This window comes from Trifolium pratense, linkage group LG5 (assembly GCF_020283565.1).
Source record: "Trifolium pratense cultivar HEN17-A07 linkage group LG5, ARS_RC_1.1, whole genome shotgun sequence".
In the NCBI taxonomy this organism is placed as follows: domain Eukaryota; kingdom Viridiplantae; phylum Streptophyta; class Magnoliopsida; order Fabales; family Fabaceae; genus Trifolium; species Trifolium pratense.
In genome coordinates this window covers 49,863,982-49,885,272 of record NC_060063.1, presented here as the reverse complement: position 1 = coordinate 49,885,272, position 21,291 = coordinate 49,863,982, and the positions used below count along the sequence as shown (strand labels likewise).

At 31.4% G+C, this 21,291-nt stretch overlaps 2 protein-coding genes and 1 long non-coding RNA gene across 5 annotated transcripts; 2 read left to right on the top strand and 1 right to left on the bottom strand.

Annotated features, from left to right (window-relative positions):
* The first annotated feature begins 2,734 nt into the window (after positions 1–2,734).
* LOC123882932 (zinc finger CCCH domain-containing protein 67) lies at positions 2,735–10,883 on the top strand. Of its 3 annotated transcripts, XM_045931583.1 has the most exons (9): positions 2,800–3,235; positions 4,493–5,226; positions 5,328–5,360; positions 6,939–7,751; positions 8,536–8,607; positions 9,265–9,378; positions 9,486–9,758; positions 9,954–10,223; positions 10,393–10,883. In XM_045931583.1, the coding sequence occupies exons 2-9, from the start codon at positions 5,149–5,151 to the stop codon at positions 10,588–10,590; spliced, it is 1,851 nt and encodes a 616-aa protein (XP_045787539.1). In that variant the 5' UTR covers positions 2,800–3,235; positions 4,493–5,148; the 3' UTR covers positions 10,591–10,883. The 3 variants fall into 3 exon arrangements, with proteins under 3 accessions (XP_045787540.1, XP_045787539.1, XP_045787541.1); XM_045931584.1 differs by lacking the exon at positions 4,493–5,226 and having other exon boundaries at positions 2,735–3,235; positions 5,260–5,360; XM_045931585.1 differs by lacking the exons at positions 4,493–5,226; positions 5,328–5,360 and having other exon boundaries at positions 3,210–3,235.
* On the bottom strand, positions 3,635–4,616 carry LOC123882934. The gene is made up of 2 exons (XR_006800035.1): positions 4,475–4,616; positions 3,635–4,364 (listed from the first exon to the last, which is right to left on the bottom strand). It is a non-coding gene; the product is annotated as an uncharacterized LOC123882934 (long non-coding RNA).
* Positions 10,884–17,392: 6,509 nt separating the features above from the next.
* Positions 17,393–19,779, top strand: LOC123885690 (GDSL esterase/lipase At3g48460). The gene is made up of 2 exons (XM_045934990.1): positions 17,393–18,149; positions 18,810–19,779. Exons 1-2 carry the CDS (start codon positions 17,523–17,525, stop codon positions 19,314–19,316), a joined length of 1,134 nt encoding a protein of 377 aa, XP_045790946.1. The 5' UTR covers positions 17,393–17,522; the 3' UTR covers positions 19,317–19,779.
* The last annotated feature ends 1,512 nt before the right edge of the window (positions 19,780–21,291 follow it).

Here is a 21,291-nt window from a genome sequence, read left to right as displayed (position 1 = left end):
AAATGATTTTGCATCTCAAAAAACTCGAAAAATAAAATTTAAATAAATATTATAATAATATTTTTTTATTAATATATAAAAGGCCTCAATTTGAAATTAGCTTTAGGCCTCGTATAGTGTTGGGCCGGCCCTGCTTATTAGTGAAATTCACTTATTAAAATATACACTAATATATCATTGTGTTTATCTCTCATCGACAATAAATAAAAGATAAACAAACGCAATAATTAAACTTGCTCAAAAAAAAAAAAAAAAACAACACACAACAAGTGACCAAACACACCACCCATCAACACTAAAAAAAAGGTCACAATAACAAGTGCTAAAGAACACATTAATCATGCAAAAAATAGAAGTTTTACATTAAAAACTAGCATAATACCCGTGCTATCGCACGGGTCGTAACGTTACGTATATTTTTTTTTAAGTTATATTTTGCTAAGTCAACTTTCAAAAAGTAATAAGAGTATATATTCATTAATAGATGAAGTAATATGATAAACTGAAAGATGGTTAACATTACTTGAAAAATGTTTTTAAAGTTATATTTATTTAATCAATTATATTAATAAGTAACATAATTTGTCTCATGTTTATTTAGTATATATGATAGTTATTTTGAGATTGTTATGAGTTTCATGAATCAGTAGCATATATTTGTTTCATGTATGATTTATTTAATATATATGATTGTTATTTTTATATTGTTATGAGTTATATGAATCAGTAGCATAATTTATCTCATGTAAGATTTATTTAGTATATATGATAGTTATTTTGAGATTGTTACGAGTTTCATTAATCAGTAACATAATTTGTCTCATGTATGATTTATTTAATATATATGATTGTTATTTTGATATTGTTATGAGTTATATGAATCGGTAACATAATTTTTCTCATGTATGATTTATTTATTATATATGATAGTTATTTTAAGATTGTTATGAGTTTCATGAATCAATAGCATAATTTGGCCCATATATGATTTATTTAGTATATATGATAATTATTTTGAGATTGTTATCGGTATACATGATATTTTGAAATTTTTATAAAAAACAATAATACAATATTATAATTTTTCCCACGTGTTAGAATATTTTGTCCAAATACCCATTGTATATTGTTTCTGTCTTTGCAATATATTAAAAATAAATTAATACAATATTCATACTTTAATATAGGTAGTTAGCCTTAACACATGCATGAACGTGTAGATGTGGAGTGTATCCATGAATTTTTAAGCCCCTGCAGTGCCCAATACACGTCCCTTCCATTTTACTATAGTATAAAAGATATTTTCTTTGTAGTTTAAATAAAAATTTAAATGAATCATACAGTGCTACTACATTTAAAATGAAAAATACTCAAATATTACCATACATCTTCGTCCCATATAAAATAACCAATTTTTATTATTTTTAAGGGACCTGTGCTATCGCACGAGTTGTAACGTTACGCCTATATCCATATAAATTACACTTTATTAATAAAAATTTAAAAAAAATTGTTGTTCGAAGTTAGATTTATTTAATCAGTATGAGTACTATAAATCAATAGCATATTTGTCTCATGTATAATTTATTTAGTATACGGCACCGCTATTTGGTACGAACGGTCAACAAATTAACGAAATGTAAGAATGCACGACTTAAAACTCATAATTTGTCTCATGTATAATTTATTCAGTAACATATTTTGTTCGGTATTTAATATTTTTTGAATCAATAGTATATTTAGTGTATGAATTATTTACTTAAAAATACTAAAATAGAGTTTACCTATTAATTAGAGTTTTTTTTTTTGCAACACCTATTAATTAGAGTTAAGTCTCATTGTTTGGTGAGAAGAGTCTCATATCGCAACCAAACCTAAAACTTATTATCCAATATTTATTATTCTTATTATATTATCTCAAACCTTAAATTTTTCACTTCCTCTTTCTCCCAATTCAACAACCGCTCTTACCTTTTTTTTTTCAACATCATCTTTCTTCAATATTTTTTCACCGCTTCTTCTTCTGCCATCTCCTTTTTTTTTATCAGTTCTATGATTCAGTAACATATTTTATCCTATGTTTAATTTATTTAGTATATATGTTATTTATTTTCAAATATACGAATCAATAACATATTTTATCCCATGAAAGATTTATTTAATATATATAATCATTATTTTAAATTTTTTTATCAAATATATAATCCAGTAACATACTTTGTCCTCCGTAAAAAAAATTTACTTTGTCCCATGTAACATTTAATTAATTTTTAGGCTTAATTAGTAAAATGGTCCCTTAAAGATATTTTTTGTTTCACATTTGTCCCTTAAAAAAAAAGATCTGAATAGGTCCCTTAAAAAAAGTTCCGAATAGGTCCCTTGAAAAAATGGACGGAAAGGATCAAACTGATTAACGAATATGTCTTTAAGGGACCTATTCGGACTTTTTTTCTTTAAGGGACCAATGTGAAACCAAAAATATCTTTAAGGAACCATTTTACTAATTAAACTTAATTTTTATTATTACTATCAATTTTTTAAAATTTTCAGAATTTAATCAAGATGAACTTAATTATATTTAAGAAAAAAATAGTACAGTATGTAAGATAAAATAAAGAACCATCTTTTATTCTATTAATTTTTTTTAATTCTTTTTGTTGCTCTCTCTCCCACGTGAACCTTGTACTTTATCATCCACATCATATTTTTTTTTTGTTTAATTATTTATTACTACCAAAGTAGCAATTCTTTTGTTGCTCTCTCTCCCACGTGAACCTTATCATTTGAAAGACCCAAGGAGTATATTTTTTTTTTATATTTTTAACTTTAAACCCTAATTCATTTCCTACTTTCTTTCTCTCTCTACACCAAGAACATTTGAGAAGCTCTCTCACTTCTAACACACCTAGCCGCCGTCACCACCACCACCACAACTCAGTCTGTTTCCGACCTTGTTTAGTTGTTCAACCATCACCATCTTCATCCTCTCCTTCTCATCTAATTTTTCTGTCAACTTTATTCTCAGATCCAAAACTTTTTTAGATTTTCCAACCGACACCTTTCTGGTTAGATCTTGACCATCCTTGATTATCTTTTAAAAAATCATCACCATATAAAAACTCCCATCCATCTTCTCTTCAAAACCCACAAAAAAAATTCAAGATAGGAACACATTCGTCGGTGGCCATCTTCTCTTATACATCCAAGATCAACAACAACAATAGTCTGTTTGAAGGTATATCTATAGATTTTGATGTATGCAACTTTTGTTTGTTTGTAATGTTTTTGGCAATAAATTGATAAATTGAAATTAACATTAATATAAAAACTTTTGTTTGTGTTGTTTCACAAACTTTTTCTCTGTACCCTTGATCTACTTTTTTTTTTTATATAAATCTAATAAAATTGATAAAAAAAATAATGATCTTTTCCATGTTTTGTACTGTTTTTTTAGATCTAATTATATTTTATTCATTTTTTTCCCTCTATATATCTAAAAAGATACTAATATATATATAGTATTTACAAAAATATACTAATATATATGATTTCTTCCCCTTTTTTTTTTCTCCTTTCACAAAAAACATGTTTTTTCCTGTGTTTAACATATTTTTGACACAAATAATAGTTATAATTTTCTTGATTTGTTACATGCCTGATTTTTTTCTTTTAGATTTTAGATCTTACAAAAGTTTTTGAAATAAAATCTATTTTCTTGTTAATGACTTTTCTCTCGGGATCTGTTTATTTTCTTGTTCCTCTTATTTTATATTAATTGATCCTTTTTAATTTAAATTTATTTACTTTTTGCTCATCTTTTATTTTCTTCTCTCTGGATCGCTTTATTTTAGAATAATTATTTTATCTATTATTCTTCTGCGTTTTCCTTGATTAAATATAATAACAGTAATATTTTCATAAATTTTTGCATAAATAAATTTTTATGATTTTGGTTTTAAATTCTATATTATTCTAATTTAAATTTAAACATAAATAATGATATTTCTTATTTTGTACTCCAACTCTCTACGTGGTAGTACTATCGTACTCTAAACAGTTCATTGCATCAACTATACTGTATCACTCTATGTTTTCTTCTTTTTATTTTGTAGATCTATTTAATTTTTACTCATCATTTTCTAAATTTATCTTTTTCTATATATATATATATATATATATATATATATGAAACTGAATTAAATCATGTTATAGAAATTTTATAAATGTTGTATTGTATGGTATACCTGTTGTATAATCACTCAAATATGTTACCAGAATCAAGTTCTTCAATTTTATTGGTATGTGTTTTGTTTTCCGTTTTCTTTCTTCAAAACATATCATTATGTTTCAACTTTGTATGCATTCTGAAAAGAAACACATAAGATCTCATAAGTTTTGTTACAAATTGGTAGATAAAAGTACTATCACAAAAAATAGTGATATATAGTAATCAAACTCAAAATTATTAACTTACCTATGTCTTTCTTTGCAGTTGTTGGAAAGATAAGAGATGAAATCATAAAAATGAAAAAAACAAAAAAACGTGGTGATATTATCATTGGAGAAATTGTATCAAAACTAAATATGAGAGTTATTCTTCATACCTTGATCTTGATGTAACTTTGTTGAGTTGAAGTTCAAGAAAAAAAATTATTTAGTAAACATGATATGAAAGAAAAAAAAGACAAGAAAAAATGAGTATAGAAAAATGGGTTTGATCATCATACTCGCGTTGTTGTTGTTGTTTGATAGCGTTGAATATCTTCATTTTTTCTGCAAAACACAAAAATTAAGTTAGTAGAGAAGTGTAGTTAAAGATGAGGAGAGAAAGAAGCGATAAGGGAGAAGTTTTAAAAATGAGAATGAGTATATAATGAGATGTCAATTATAAAGAGTGAGAAAATTTTATAAATTTGAATTTGAATGAAAAGGTGCAAGAGTGGGAAAATTTTATAAATTTGAATTTGAATGAAAAGGTGCAAGAGTGAGAAATGTATTGTCAGTTTTGTCTTTTACTACCAAAAAGTTCTGATTTGACATAAAGGTGGCAATTGGATTTCAATTTCATTAGTTCAATGCCAACTATGGCTTGCCTTTCGGTTAACTTTTGTCTCACAAAAGGAGAATATGGCTTAGTTAGTGAGCCATATGGCTCAGTTACACAACTTTTTAGTTCAGTTTGAAAATTTTTGGACAACAAATGCCCTTGTTTTGGACATGTGGCAGATTTTAATGAAGGGTTATTATTGTCTTTACCAGGTACTTCAGTTTTCTTATATTGTAATTGATTTTGGACAACAAATGCCCTTGTTTTGGACATGTGGCAGATTTTAATGAAGGGTTATTATTGTCTTTACCAGGTACTTCAGTTTTCTTATATTGTAATTGATAATAATTTTAAACTTTTAAGAGATTAAATAGGCAACTTTTCAAGCCAAAACTTATATGTGTATGTTTGGTTTCAATTCTGGAGCATCCAGAATTGATTCTGGACGTGTAGAATTGATTCTGACTTGTTTGGTTTCTTAAAAGTAGAATTGATTCTGCCTCCAGAATTGATTCTACTTGAAGCTAGAAATCGTAGCTTCTGATTCTAGAATTGATTTTTACACTCAAATTTTTTGTTCAACTCACTTTTTCATGAATATATCCAAACATAAACACTTCAGCTTAAAATCAATTTTGGCCAGAATCAATTTTACAGAATCAATTCTGCCAAAATCAATTCTCTCCGCCGCAGAACCAAACACCTCAAACAAACGCCATAAGTGCATTTTTTAGAAATTTCTAAACGCTCCTCTGATTCCGAAACACTTTTCTAAAATTTCATTTTAAAAGAATTATATATTCAAAAATTCAAACAGTTTAATTTCCAATCCATCAACTTCACATATTTTCTATAAGATAATTAAAGAGGTTATCTGCAAAATGTAAGTACTGAACATAACAATACAAGACAGTAGAAGACAAAACAACAAAAGACAAACGTTTAAGATATCAAATATATTTTGTGTTTTATCATGTTTGGTGGACAAAAAGTTGTCTCGTGCGTGATTTAGCATAGGACAAAAATTTCAATTTTTGTCATAGCCCTAGGCCCTCAGTTTGTCTGGTCCCATGAATAGTTTTAAAATCAAACACAATATAAAGGAAATTGTCTTGTCCAATTCTTATTTTTTAGCGGATCAAACACATGAATATCCCGAAGCGCTCGTTGACATTTACTTCCTCCAGACACAAATATAAGAAAAAAAAACATTCAAATTTTGGACACAAATATAAGCAAAAGTCAACTACTTTTAAACTAATTAATCCTATTATTTGTAATATACCATTATTTAATCATTTCACTTTTCAAAAATTTATGTGATTTTCAAGGCATAAATCACTTTTCAAAGGGTAATATAGGAAACTTAACTCATGTTTTGCATTAAATCAAGAAAATTAACTACACTTAACTAAATTTTTTAAACACTGCGTAAACGTTTATTTTTTCTTATATTTGTGTTCGGAGGGAGTATATTTTTTTTTAGTAGATAGTTGAAATGACAAACTATTAAAAACTCAACGTAATAATTTCGAGATATATTGTTTCAAAATTCAAAATTCAAATTTCGATCATAACATTCGACATAATAATTTCAAGATATATTGATTGAGTTACAATCTTTTTGCTCTAAAAAAAAACGTTTATCTTTTCTAGAAAATAAACATAAACACTAGTAATATAAAAGTAGCACACATTTTTCCCCTTTGTTTGTTCACACATCCCACACTGCTGCTGGTTTCTTCACTACCCTTTGCTGATTCCCAATATAAAAAAAAAACACCGTAACCCCCTTTTTCATTTCACTTCTCTCCGCGTCTTTCATTTTTCTTCTTTCTTTCTTTCTTTCCCTTTTTCATTACAACAAAAAAAATCAATTTCTGGTTTTTAGGGTTTGAAATGTGGAAGGAGAATGGAGCATTCTGAAATCGATTTAGCTCCTATTTCCAACGGGGAACAACCCCAACTAGTTTCTCACGAAGATTCTTCTTCCCCTGTTGTTGATCATTCTCCACCGTCAGATCTCAATCAAACGGCTGAGAATCATATTGATCATGATGATACACTTGCTGTGGAGCTTCATGATAAGTTGGATTTGAAGATTGAAGATGAAAGGGTTGTTGAAACTGATGATAAAGTTTCCAACTTTAACGATGGTGGTGAAGTTTGCGTTGAAGAAGAATCTGTTAAGGGTGAAGTAGTAGTAGAAGAAGAAGAAGAAGAAGAAGAAGATTCTGTTAAAGTTGAAGCAGTGGAAGAAGAAGCTGAATCTGTTAAGGGTGAAAATGAAGAGGAATCTGTTAAGGGTGAAGTAGATGAAGAAGAAGAAGAAGAATCTGTTAAGGATGCAGTAGAAGAAGAATTTGTCAAGGGTGAAGAAGGGTTTGATGGAGATAGCAAGGGTTGGGATACTAATAGTTGGAATGAGAATGTGAATGAAGAGCTTGGTGGTGGTAGAGATGCTGATGGTTATGGTTATGGTGATGGTTATGGTGGTGGTTATGGTGATGGTTATGGCTATGGTGATGGTTATGGTTATGGTGATGTTGATGGAGTTGAAGAGAAGGAAGAGAAAAGTGGTGATGGGACCCACCAGTTCCCTTTGAGGCCTGAAGCTGAAGATTGTTCATTTTATATGAAGACTGGGAATTGCAAGTTTGGATTCAACTGCAGATTTAATCACCCTATTAGGAGGAAAAACCAGGTTATTTATCTTCTATACATTTTTTGAGAGTTAAGTTTATTAGTGTTATGTTTAATTTAACGTTTATTGCTGGTGCTGCTGATGAATCCCTTTAGATATGTCATTGTTGAAATTTAAGATTTAAGGTTAAATTTATCTTTTGGCCCAAAATACCCTTTGTTTGTGTGGTGGACATTTTTCCCCTTGCTGAATTAGTACCTATGAAGCACGGATACTAACACGGACACGGACACATACTTGACACTGATAATAATTTGAGAAAATGTCATAATTCAATGTAATGGTGTTGGACACCAATGCGTGCCCCACTCTAGGACACGCCTAATCCGAGGAGTGTCCGTGCTTCATAGTGTAGTACTTTTGATGGAAGGTTTGTAGTTTGTACCTAATATTCAATTGTAATTTTTGGAGAAATTGTTATTCTTGCAATGCTTTTAAAATGTGTGTTTTGGTCTTTGTTTTGGAGAAATTGTTATCCTTGCCATGCCTATTATTATCCCTTTGTTTTTACTTGATTAGTTAGTTCTTCGGATTTATGATTGTACTCTTTGTGAGGTCTCCTATATGACATAAGGACTTCACTAGGGTTATAAAAATGTAAGAGAAAGTTTTACTTTGGAAGGGGAGAGAAAGTTTTACTTTGGAAGGGGGAATAGGTGTGTTCATGCATGATTGAACATTTTAAACAGGTTATATTGGCCTTTACCGCTGGCCATCATATCTTATTTGATGTTCATGTCTTAAAATGTTCTTATTTGTTTTGGTGTTTTAACTGTAAATGAAGGCTGTTAGGGAGAAGGTACGAGAAAGAGAAAGAGAAGAACCGGCAGAAAATCCAGGCCAGACAGAATGCAAGGTTATTGTCAAAATCATTCTTCTAAACAAATTATGTTGCAAATTTTAACTCTATTCTATCACACTATCACGGTTCTTTATGTTATTAATATATTCATTGGAATACAAGTTCCTCATTGTTGTGTTTTTCATTTTCTAGGAAGATTGTGTGCAAGGTTTATTCTAGGATGTTAAATCTAACATGATTTTTTCATTACCTTATATCACCTTGAGGTCATAGATAATTTATGTTCAATTTTAGGTGCTATCATATAGATATTATGATTATCCGACATCGTTTTACACTTTTACCTGTGTCATCAAGAGGACCTGGGTTTGACAGTGGGACGCAGAAGCAATGTATCTTACATCAGAATTCCTTGGTTAATAGTACTTACGTTGCTTGTGGCTTAGAATTAATATATGTCACTTTTGGACACTCATCATTCTCAGAATTATGTGTTAATCTAAGCTATCTGCGTTGTGTACATTAGCCGCAAACGGAGGAAGCAAACATGGTGGTTTGGTTTTTACCATGGCATAATAATTGGCAGTTCTTTTGTTACGCTTTATCATGCTTTTCCTAGCAATGATAATATTCATAATGCCACTGATACTAGAACTTTTCCTGACATGTTTGTACGTAATTTTTTTTTTTTGTTATCTTATGCTATGGCAGTATTATCAAAGGTCCGGGGGTTGTAAGTTTGGAAAAGCTTGCAAGTTCAACCACACAAGAGGGTTCACAGCACCAATTTCAGAACTTAACTTTCTCGGCTTACCTATTCGTCCGGTACTGACTCAAGTTCTTTTCTTATGAAAAGATATCATTATCTTTCTTTCTGTGTTCTTGTAAAATAATTATTTCTAAAATATTTCAAATGTTGTTTTGTTTGATAGGGAGAGAGAGAGTGCCCATATTACATGCGCACTGGCTCTTGTAAGTTTGGATCAAACTGTAGGTTTAATCATCCCGATCCTACAACTGTGGGAGGAGGTGATCCTCAATCAGGGTTTGGTAATGGAGGGTCCGCTGCACTAAGAAGTGTATCACAACAATCTTCTGCCTCATGGTCTTCTTCAAGAAAGTTGAACGAAACACCTTTTGTGCCATTGGTAATTACGCCTACTCAAGGACTTGCTCCCCAAAGTCCTGACTGGAATGGATATCAGGTAAATACATAGATTCAATACCAAAAGCCATCTGACAAGGGGCATTTTATTTTCTAATTAGTACAATATACAATTTAGTCTGCTGTTTTCTATCATGCAATGCTAATGATCTGTATTTTATGAGTTAAATATTCTACCAGTTGAACTCTCACAAGTTGTTTTCCTATCAATTTGACTTGTTTGTGGTTTGTAAAGGCACCTGGCTACTTATCTGAGAGGGTCATGCATCCGTCTTCTACATATGTCATGAACAACCCAACAATTGAAACAAATGTTTACATGCACCATCAAAAGCAGATGCCAATTGAAGTGTATCCAGAAAGGCCTGGTGAACCTGAATGCAGCTTCTTCTTAAAAACCGGGGATTGTAAGTTCAAATCTAATTGTAAGTTTCACCATCCAAAGAATCGAATTGCAAGATTGCCTCCTTGCATCCTCAGTGACAAGGGCCTGCCTTTGAGACCTGTAAGTTATACTGCTGTTTTTGCTTCTATGAAATGTTTATGATAAAACTGTTGTAACCTAGAGGTTATTTGTTTCTGATCTAATTCCCTTATTATGAATCATCGTATGAGGCTACATGCTAAATTGGCTAGTTACTTGTGTTTACTATTTTCTTTGTCATTAAATCCAGGACCAGAGTGTCTGCTCGCACTATAGTCGTTATGGAATTTGCAAATTTGGACCAGCTTGTAGATTTGACCACCCAGAAAGTGCACTTCCCTTAATGATGCCTGGACTCGGACAGCAATCCTACGGAAACTCGGATAATGCTCAGGTGGCTGGGATGGGGGGAAGTGCAAGTGATGGGACAATTCAGCAATCTGTGTAAACATCTTTGTGAAGGATCTTCTATCTTTTTGGATACAATCACACCCAGAACCTGTAGTTTTCTTCCTAAACATGATACATTTAAACTTTTATGGCTCTGTGCAATGCAAAATGCAAGCTTTGCAGAGAATAGCAGTATCTATATAAGTCAAACAGTTTTCTTATGTATTTATTACAAGTTACATCCGCATCTGCAGATTGATTACCTGCCATTTCTGGTTTGGTTTCTCCTTTGGATTAAAATTAGATTGTTTTGGATGTTTGTGAATGTCACTTTCTTGTTTAACAGTTGTCGATGGTGTTTTGAAACTGAAATATCAGGATTGGCGGCTGCTCTGACCAGCGCCACAGTGATGCATAGTGCAGCGTTGATTTTTTAAATTTTGAATCTTGGTTGTTTCTCTTTACTACTTATTTGCCCATAACTGCCGATCAAACTCCCTGCTAGTGTTCATCATTGCAGGGACCTCAAGCGACAACTGTGTTAGTAAGCCTCACTTTTGTGAGATGATGCCATTTCCCATCGTTTTTCATTGCATCTCTGCGCCTTCTAATCATCACAAGAGCAGTTGAGCATAGCCAACCCCCATTCCATGTTTGGTTGCTATACCCTCATTTGTGTGTTTAAATTAGAGTAGTTGGTGGTTGCTACACCCTCATTTGTGTTTATGTGTTTAAATTGAATTTGGACTCTCTCTCTCTCTCTCTCTCTCTCTCTCTCTCTCTCTTTCTCTCCCCCCCTCTCTCTCTCATAGATTTTGGCGAGCCTAACTATTGGTGTCTTTTAGGTTAGATTTCTCATAACCCTAGGGGGGACAGAAACTTATGAGAAACTGTATGGAGGGAAGCCTTTGTTTAATTTTGAGTTAAGATTTTTTTTTCTTCCTTCATTTGTTCTATTTATAAAACAATTTTCAATTAAAAACTCAATTTTATAAAATCAAATATGTTCACAATCACTTTTATCAAATGTTGGTCCAAACACACACTAAACCTTATATGAAAGAACAACAATTATAGAATTTATCAGATAAGATAAATAGTACTTCAATAATATGACAATATTATTTTATACAATTGTTTCTTTTTATTTTTTTTGTACAGCTTTTTCTATTACATCACATTTCACACTTTTCTTTTTTGCACATTTAATTTTTTTTTTACACGATAACTAAACCAATGCTTGATAAATCTGAGCAAAAAAAAAAGGAAAAATGGTTTGCAAAATACAATTTGCTTACAACTAACATCCACAATATATATATGAGGTTGTGATCCTGCAAGAACATGGTTCAACATAACAATTGAGACATTGAATCTTCAGAGTTAAATCATCCACAGCAAAACCACTTACTCTGCAATTTCAAATAAAGCTCATTAGAGAGTGTTATATTCAAACATCAAAAGCCTAAACACAACACAGATACAGAAAAGAAACAGTTAATTTTACCCTTCGAGGATATTGAGGTTCGTTCTGGTAAATAGGATCATTTCTACGTGGAGTAACATTGTTGTAAGTATTGGTCTTCTTCTCATCTCTAGCTTTGTTGAAAATGACAGTAAAACCTTCAGCTGAGGCGGGATTGTTCACATCCCACTCGCCGAATTTAGGCAACGGTCTACCTTTATCCTGCTGTTTATTTCAAAAGAATATCGAATAGTTAGTACAAGATGATCTTAATGTCTTGAATCATGGTAGCACGTTCTGTTCTATTACTGCAAATCCATTTTATGAACTTATGATCATATGAGTGTATTTGGGAAAACAATTTAATTTAATGTTTATCATATAAATTATAAACACTTATTTATAAGCTATTTCTAAGTTGAAAACTACTTATAACATTGTTATAATAAACTATCTTTGTAAGCTCTTTTAAACATTCTATCAAATGCTTATACCTTACAGATAAGCCTAAATAATTTGTTCATAAACCAATAATCCTAATGCAACATATATCATGTACAATATTCTCCACAACATTTGCCATAAGATCTAAATGTTCAACCCTATCATAGCAGAACAAAACGGTATGAATTCCGGTTTCATGTCCATTTTTTTTTTGGAGTGCACCTGGTGATTGCTATAGTACAACACAAAGACGACACATGAGGGTTTTCAATTGCACCATTTCCACAAACAAAAACACAAATTTTTTGTTATTCGTATTCCCAATTAACCTATTAAATTCCTTGTCTCCCTAACACAAGTGCTACCTCATTTACATTATTTATCATAATCATAATAAAATTTCCAATCATGCAAATTTCATAACATGAATTAGTCATTGCATTGCATTGCATTAATGAAAATGATATATGAGAAAAGGTGAAGAATATATAATACCGATGCCATGATGTGAATGAAAATCGCAGATAAAGGTTTAGATTGAGAGAGAAGAAGAAGAAGACAAAACAAAAAGAAAGAATTGAGGATGAACACAAACACACAAAATGTTGTGTTCCAGAAAGAAAATATATATAATAGTAATTTAAAACAGAATTAACAAAAACAATTCGATGTGTTTTGCTTTGTTGGATGATTCATAGAGATCCAAAGAAGGACACGTCATCTTATGTCTCATAAGTTGTAACCGTTTCCTGTTATTTTCTTTTCAAATTCAACGACAGCAACAGAAACAGTGTCCGTAGTGTGTGTCATTTTCAATTTTAGCCTTTCCCTAACTTCTTCATCAATAACTCATGCCTAAAATGATATTCTAAACTCCATTTTACAAATAATTTTAAGAGTCTTTCATAAATTAATTTTACAATGACGCCTAAAAATTAATTATTAAAATAATAGTATGGAGTGATTTCACATAATATACAGTTGTGTTTAGTTTGACAATGATTTTACTAGCGAGGAGGTTATTAGTCTGAACCTCTTTAATACTTTTTGAAGAAGGTAAACGTAAATACTTTATTTTGGTTTATGTGGATGCAGATTACCCGCATATTTTAAACAAGCTTTTACATGTAGGGCTAAAAAGCGATGAAAAATTTAGTCTCAAATTTTAAAGTCCAAACCCTAATATTTAACAGGTTTGGATGGCTGACCCATATGTGCTAACTTATTTTGACGACGCTATATATTTCTCCATCTTTTGACAATGATAGCAACAAAAAATGACATGTAATAGTTGACGATGCTAAAAGTAGAGTTGCCAAAATTGGTCGTAACTAATATGAAGTGAACTTAATTTGAAAGTTGAAGTAGAAAGAATCTTTCTACGATTGAATTCAAATTTTCAAGAATCATTTTAGAAATATCAATAAAAAATCAAGAAAGAAATCGAAAACTTATAAAGTGAATTAGACTAAATAATGAATGTGGAGATGAATGATCACTACTTTCATGAGAAAGATATGATAAAAAAAAAAATAAAAAAAAAAAAAACTGATTGCCATATTCTCTAACTCACGTTGAAAACTTGTCAAATTTTATTATCATCAAAACTAGTTATAAATGTGTGTGCACTTCTATTATATGCAGAGGGTTCTAGTGGGTGTTCAGGAGGAGTATAGTGGCTCTGAGTACCAGAATTTTAGGGGCACAAAGTGTTTTTAGCAACATTATATTGAATACTAGTGTGAGATGCTACTATGTATATTTTACTTTTCAATATCAATTTGATATTTTACTTTTTTTTTACGGTTATATGTATGATTAATAAATCCGTTGTGACTTATAAAAAAGATAGTGCACAACATGCATAATTTCGACAGGGCAACTAAAATCTCGAGAATGACCCTTAAAATGTACACAAGTTGAATACTAATTATAAACACAAGTATTTGATCAATTTCGTCTCAAACAAAGACTAGATAATACACCAATCGTTAGTTGATTTAGTGGTGATTGCCGGTCAACTTGGTAGGGAGGACCACGGTTCGATCCCCCGCAACTGCGATCGAGAGGAGACTGGAACTACTTGATGCCAGAACTGACCCCCAAACTAGATTAAACTAGTGGTAAAAAAAAAAAACCGAATAATACATCCACGAACTTGAGAATGAATAATTTGAATGTGTCATCTCAACATTAAACGCTCATGCAAACACTTTTTGACGGAGTTGGATATTTTATAACTTAAAGGCTATTTTCTTAAAAAAAAAATCCCCGTCAATGATTAATTTGTTACAATTTAGAAGATCACATATGCACAATTCACCATTAGATCAAACCATATTTAATGATAGAAAATGATCTATTGTGAGAAAAATATATGTAGTATTGTAAGACTTATTATTAGACAAAGGCTAATTCATTTGGTACAATGAAAAAAATTATGCAAACTAATTAATGAATTTGAACTAACTTTAATTTAAATTTATTTATTGATTTGCGTAATTGTTTCCCTCTCTTTTCTTTTCATCGTATCTAAAAATAACCACCGCTTAGTTTGAAACATGTGTCAACAATGGTAGCTTGAAAAATGAGTTTTGAGGTACATACCGATGGTGGGCATTAATGTGATACATACTAAAGACAACAAAAATTGTTAGCAAATTTAATTCCAGCGTCCAAAGGTGGCACCGCAGACAGTTGGTGTGGGGACATACACATTCAACACCTCAAATTTAAGAACATATGGAGGAGTATTAAGGTAAGTTAAGTTAGGGAAATAGTACTTACTTAGACGCAACAAAAAAAATTAGAGGTGTTAGTCATATACACATAAGTAAAAAAAATAAAGTATAAACCCATCTGGGGTTGGTCGAGTGGTGTTGGCTTGGGTCCTTGGAGTATGCTTCTCTCAAGGTCTCAGGTTCGATTCCCACTGGTGCCAATTTTGGTGGGCTAAGTCCATACAGAGAAAAAAAAAACTCTGGCTTTAAATGGGGCCCCCGCAAGTGGGCGGTGGGATTAGTCCCCTTGAATTAGTCGGTCCTAAGGCCAGATACCAAGTTTTCAAAAAAAAAAATAAAGTATATTTTTACAATGTTTTGAGAGATGGATAAAAAAGAAAAGATGAGGGAGAAAGTGAGAAAAAGTTACGGTAACTTTTCTTACATCTCATATTTGGAGTGTTTTATTTCAAATTTATATTGCTAACAATTTTTTATGTTGAACCAGTTTATTGGAGCTTTATTCTAACCTGGGTACTCGTGGACAGTGAGATTTGTCTTCCAAATTAATCTATCATTAAATCGGATAGTGAGTTTTCCAAAAAAAATTAGATTGGTGCCTCAAAAATAAATACCCGAACTCAAATTAGAGCGCATAAAGTCTATAACTATCAACCGCAAGTGGTTAAGTATATGATTCGTTCTATTTAACCAAAATTTGAACAATTATATACAATGATAATTTGCTGTAAAAAAAAAAAAGTACAATGATAATCTCCGAAAATGTTTACTTCTGTATGTAGTTTGTGAGTTTGAAGAGAAAATGGGATATGTATACCGTCATCCAATAACAATTGTTTATTCCGTCAAATCACTCTGTTGAAATTTAGAGAATTTAGGTGAAAGAATAGGAGAAAATAATAAGAAACAATAAAATATTATTGATAATAATGTCAATAACCCTAATTACAATATTTACATTATTTACATTAATCAAATAGTATGATACTACCTTGGTATTTATAACCAAGTGAATAAATTTAAATCTAAACTAAATCCATTTATTATAGGGCTAAGAATAAACAAACCAAATCGAGATATTTTCTCAACAAATAATATTATAATATTTTCTATTCTAACACTCCCCCTCAAGCTAAAGCTTACTAAGCTTTAAGCTTGTTACAAAATTAACCCTGAAAATAAATTAAATCCATTGATAGCAAGCCAACGAAGAGCAGCAACCAAAGAAGCAGTAGAGGAGCGGCTGAAGAAATGAATCCATATCAAATTAAGTAAAAATACCCGCGGATTGAAATATCACAAACGGGGGCCCGCGGATTAAAGAATCACAAACGGGTAACTGTGGTTAAAGGTAACGGGACCCGCGGATTAAAGAATCACAAACGGGTAACGGGATTAAAGGTAACGGGGACCCGCAGATTAAAGAATCACAAACGGGTAACAGGATTAAAGGTAACTGGGACCCGCGGATTAAAGAATCACAAACGGGTAACAAAATAAAAAGAAATTTCAATGACGGTTAGGGTTTATATGAAAAAAAAGGTTAAAGCATATATGAACAAAAAGGTAAGTAAAACGAAGAATAATCGAGAGTTAAATCTCGGGGAAAATTGCAGCGGAATTATGTTTCAAGGTGGTTACCATGGCTCTGATACCATGTTGAAATTTAGAGAATTTAGGTGAAAGAATAGGAGAAAATAATAAGGAACAATAAAATATTATTGATAACAATGTCAATAACCCTAATTACAATATTTACATTATTTACATTAATCAAATAGTATGATACTACCTTGGTATTTATAACCAAGTGAATAAATTTAAATCTAAACTAAATCCCTTTATTATAAGGCTAAGAATAAACAAACCAAATCGAAATATTTTCTCAACAAATAATATTATAATATTTTCTATTCTAACACACTCCACTGCATCCACTTTAGTTGTATGACAGTGACATCATGACAACACTTATCCAAAATTAATATATTTAGAAAAATGTTCTGTGAAAAAATGTTTAGAGAAATGTTAGTGAGACACTCTCATTTTCCTACACACTTCTTAAAGATCAAAATTAATTATGAGTCCCACACAAATTTATAGAGTAAATTTTAAACTAGTATAAGATAAGATAGATTAATTTGGAAAAAGTGTGTGGTAGTATAAATACTAGTACTAAAAAAGTTTCTGATGAATTAATTAAATTAAATATGTTAAAGTAATGTACACAACATTAATTAGTCATGCAATTGTTTCTTTGATAAATTCAATGATGTAATATAAACCCTCTAACTCAATGCAAAAGGAAGTTGCCAACTACTCTTCAAGAACATTTTCAAAATGGCACCTTCTATGGCAACATTAACCACTCTCATTACCATACTTTTCTCAATAGCTTCTTCTGCAGTATCAACTGCACAAGAATCTACAAGACCCTTTAAGAAAATTTACGCCTTCGGCGACTCGTTCACAGACACCGGTAACACGAAAAACGCCGAAGGACCAAGTGGTTTTGGCCATGTATCAAACTCACCATATGGCACAACATTTTTCAACCATTCCACAAATAGATACTCAGATGGAAGACTTGTTATAGATTTTGTAACTGAATCACTTTCTTTGCCTTATCTTCCGCCTTATCGACACATCAAACGATACAATGACACTTTTGGTGTTAACTTTGCTGTTGGTGGTTCAACAGCTATAAACCATGAGTTCTTTGTTAGGAACAATCTTTCACTTGATATTACTCCTCAATCTATTCAAACTCAGATTTTGTGGTTTAATAGGTATTTGGAGAGACAAGGATCATGTCAAGGTGTTGATTCAAATTGTAGAGATTTTGATGATACTCTTTTTTGGTTTGGTGAAATTGGTGTTAATGATTATGCTTATACTCTTGGATCTACAGTCTCACGTGATACTATAAAGAAGCTTGCAATTTCAAGTATCTCAGGAGCATTGCAGGTAATATAATATTTGATTGAGGTTTAAGATTAGTGTACACAATTGTATTTATTCCTTAATTAAGGTATAATTGGAAAATTTAATCAATTATAAACATCAAATTTCTATAACATTAACAATTTTAAACAAAAAAATAGAAACTAAAACATCAATAAAAATTGGACTGATGTTTATAGTTTAATTGTTGGCCTTGGACCTTGGTGATAATATGGTCTAATGATTTTTCATACATACAACTTAGTCCTCTAAGTGGTTGCATCTGTGCCATGGCTGTAGAGTCATTAGATCTAAGTGCAAAAGGTGTCGTCGGATCTAACATGCAGATCCGACAGCTGTACAACTGTTGCACTCTGGTGCAACAACTATGAAGTAATTTCACTTTATATAAATAATAATTTTATGTGCAAAATCATCATACCCCGCATTAGATAAAAATGGACACGTTGAGAAACATAGATTTAATGTCTTAAGGTTCACGACGAAAATATAGTGTTCAAATCACTTATGTGGTTGTTCTTATTCCAATATGAAAATTTCTTGTTGTTTAAGGCTCTACTTGTGATTTGTGACCCTTTAGTATTCTACGAAGAACAATCTTTTAAGAATTAATGTAATGAATGAATCATCAATGGTTTAACACAATCTTTGTATATTTTGCAGACATTGCTTGAGAAGGGTGCTAAGTACCTAGTTGTACAGGGTGCCCCTCTAGCTGGATGTCTACCATTAACAATGTACTTAGCTCCTGAAGATGACAGAGATAGCATAGGATGTGTGAAAAGTGCTAATGAACAAAGCAACAATCACAACCTTATGCTACAAGACAAATTACAAGAATTAAGAAATAAGTATCCAAATGCTGTCATAGTTTATGCTGATTACTTGAATGCATACCGTACTGTGATGAAGAATCCAAGTAAGTATGGATTCAAAGAAATGTTCAGAGTCTGCTGTGGATCAGGAGAAGCTCCTTACAATTTCAATGTATTTGCTACTTGTGGTACACCTAATGCAACTGTTTGCAGTAGCCCTTCTCAGTATATTAATTGGGATGGTGTTCATCTTACAGAAGCTATGTATAAGGTTGTTTCTAATATGTTTTTGCAAGGAAACTTCACTCAACCTCCATTTGATTTTTTGTTGGAAAACAAAGAGAGGAATGGCTAGAACTAGAATGCAATATGGTTCCTCCAAAAAATAAGTATTACTATTAGCTAGCTAGTCCTAAATCGGCATTTTAGTCCTTGGAATTTTAAAGATCGGTCTATTTAGTCTTTTAAATTTACGAAATACCAATTTTAGTCTCTTAAATTGGACAATATCGGTCAATTTAGTCTTTTTCACCGAATCTAGTATCACAATTTTAAAGACTTATGCTTGTCTTGATGCGTTAAGACGCTCTGGTTTTGATGGATGTTTGCAAAAGAGATATTTAGGTGTCGAGAGACTAAATTGACCGACTTTCTTTAATTTAAGGTACTAATTTGTTATTTCGTAAATTTGAGGGACTACTTTGCTCGATCCTTACAATTCCGAGTACTGAAATGCTCATTTACTCAAAGCTGCTTATTATAAGCATTTGCTACTGTAACTTTGAGTGAGAGAATCAAATTTATCTTCTTTTTTTCCACTAGAACTTGTGTCTATTCATCTATATATCATATGTGTGACAGTGTGAAGTTAACATGAATGTTGTATTTGTATAACTTATAACTTATGATGGCTATATTAAACTGGAGAGATTTTCAGAAAATAGTTGATCAGAAGAATAAGATATTCTTATGCTTCTAATTTCTAAATACTACTATTGTCAAATTTTCACCTAACTTTTCATCCTAATTAGGAAGGTATCTAATTAGCACATGATTGTAGTTGAGAACATTTAATACTATACTAGGGGGAAACTGTGCTGTGACAATAATTTAATGTGTACATGCTCTTTCCTGTTTGCTCTCAGCATAAGATAAATGAAACTTTTTCTTAAAATGTGGGGTGCAATACTGCAATATTTGCAGAATTCATTGGATTTTTACAGTCTGGTGATATTAATGTCACTGATCAAATGCATTCATGAGTTTGCAGACATTGGCATGTGTTTTTGCATCACAATTACTACCGATCCTAAGACGGCTGTCGGCAACGGTTAGTTATGTGAAGAAAGCTTAGTACTATCTTTGCTACCTGACATTAATCATACTATAGAAGTGTGTGTATCACAGTATACCAGATAACATTTTTAAAATGGGAGGAGTAAGTATCTATTAGAATTTAGAACAAGTCATTTTTGAATAACTTAAGTAAAAGGTTATGAAATAAGCATACTATTGTTACCACTACCAGGGTCTTAATAATAAGTCTGGTTATAGCCGGACTAAGGGGAGACGCGAGGAAATGTCAAGTCATTCATTCGACCTAAACACTAAATATCTTAACCTGAGCAAGGTATATATACTACCGATAAAGGTCATAACAGTTCTACCAAGGAAAACTGTCGCTTGTTAGGACTCACAAATTCCCCGAGTTAAAACTCGTTAAACTTTCGCTGTAAAATGAACAAGATTCTGACCTTATACCAAACCCTTCTCAATATTATACACTTGCAGCCACCGATCAGCCTAAGCTCCACCACATGCATGTCTCCCTCTTAATTATGATCATTATGAGATCTTGCTCACATTTATTGAGAAATCTAAGCTAATAGTAATAGAAAAATGTAAAATTAGTGATCAGGGCCGGCCCAACACTATACGAGGCCTAAAGCAAATTTCAAATTGAGGCCTTTTATATATTAATAAAAAAATATTATTATAATATTTATTTAAATTTTATTTTTCGAGCTTTTTGAGATGCATATTTTCGAGTTGACATTTATAGATTTTAAAATAAGTAAACAATTAACAACTCAATCAAAGATTAAACAAACAGGCTAAAGCAAATAACTTGTTTACCTACAACTACAATAGACTAAACAAATATATTAAAGAAAATAAAAGAGATTAAAAGAAAGAAGGAACCTGTTTGTAGAAATTTTTGTTGCCGACAGAATCACAGAAAACACAGAAACAACAATAAATTTGCAGAAATTGAAGAAGTGCAGAACCAGAATTGCAGAATTGAAGTCTTGAAGTATCACACCAGAACT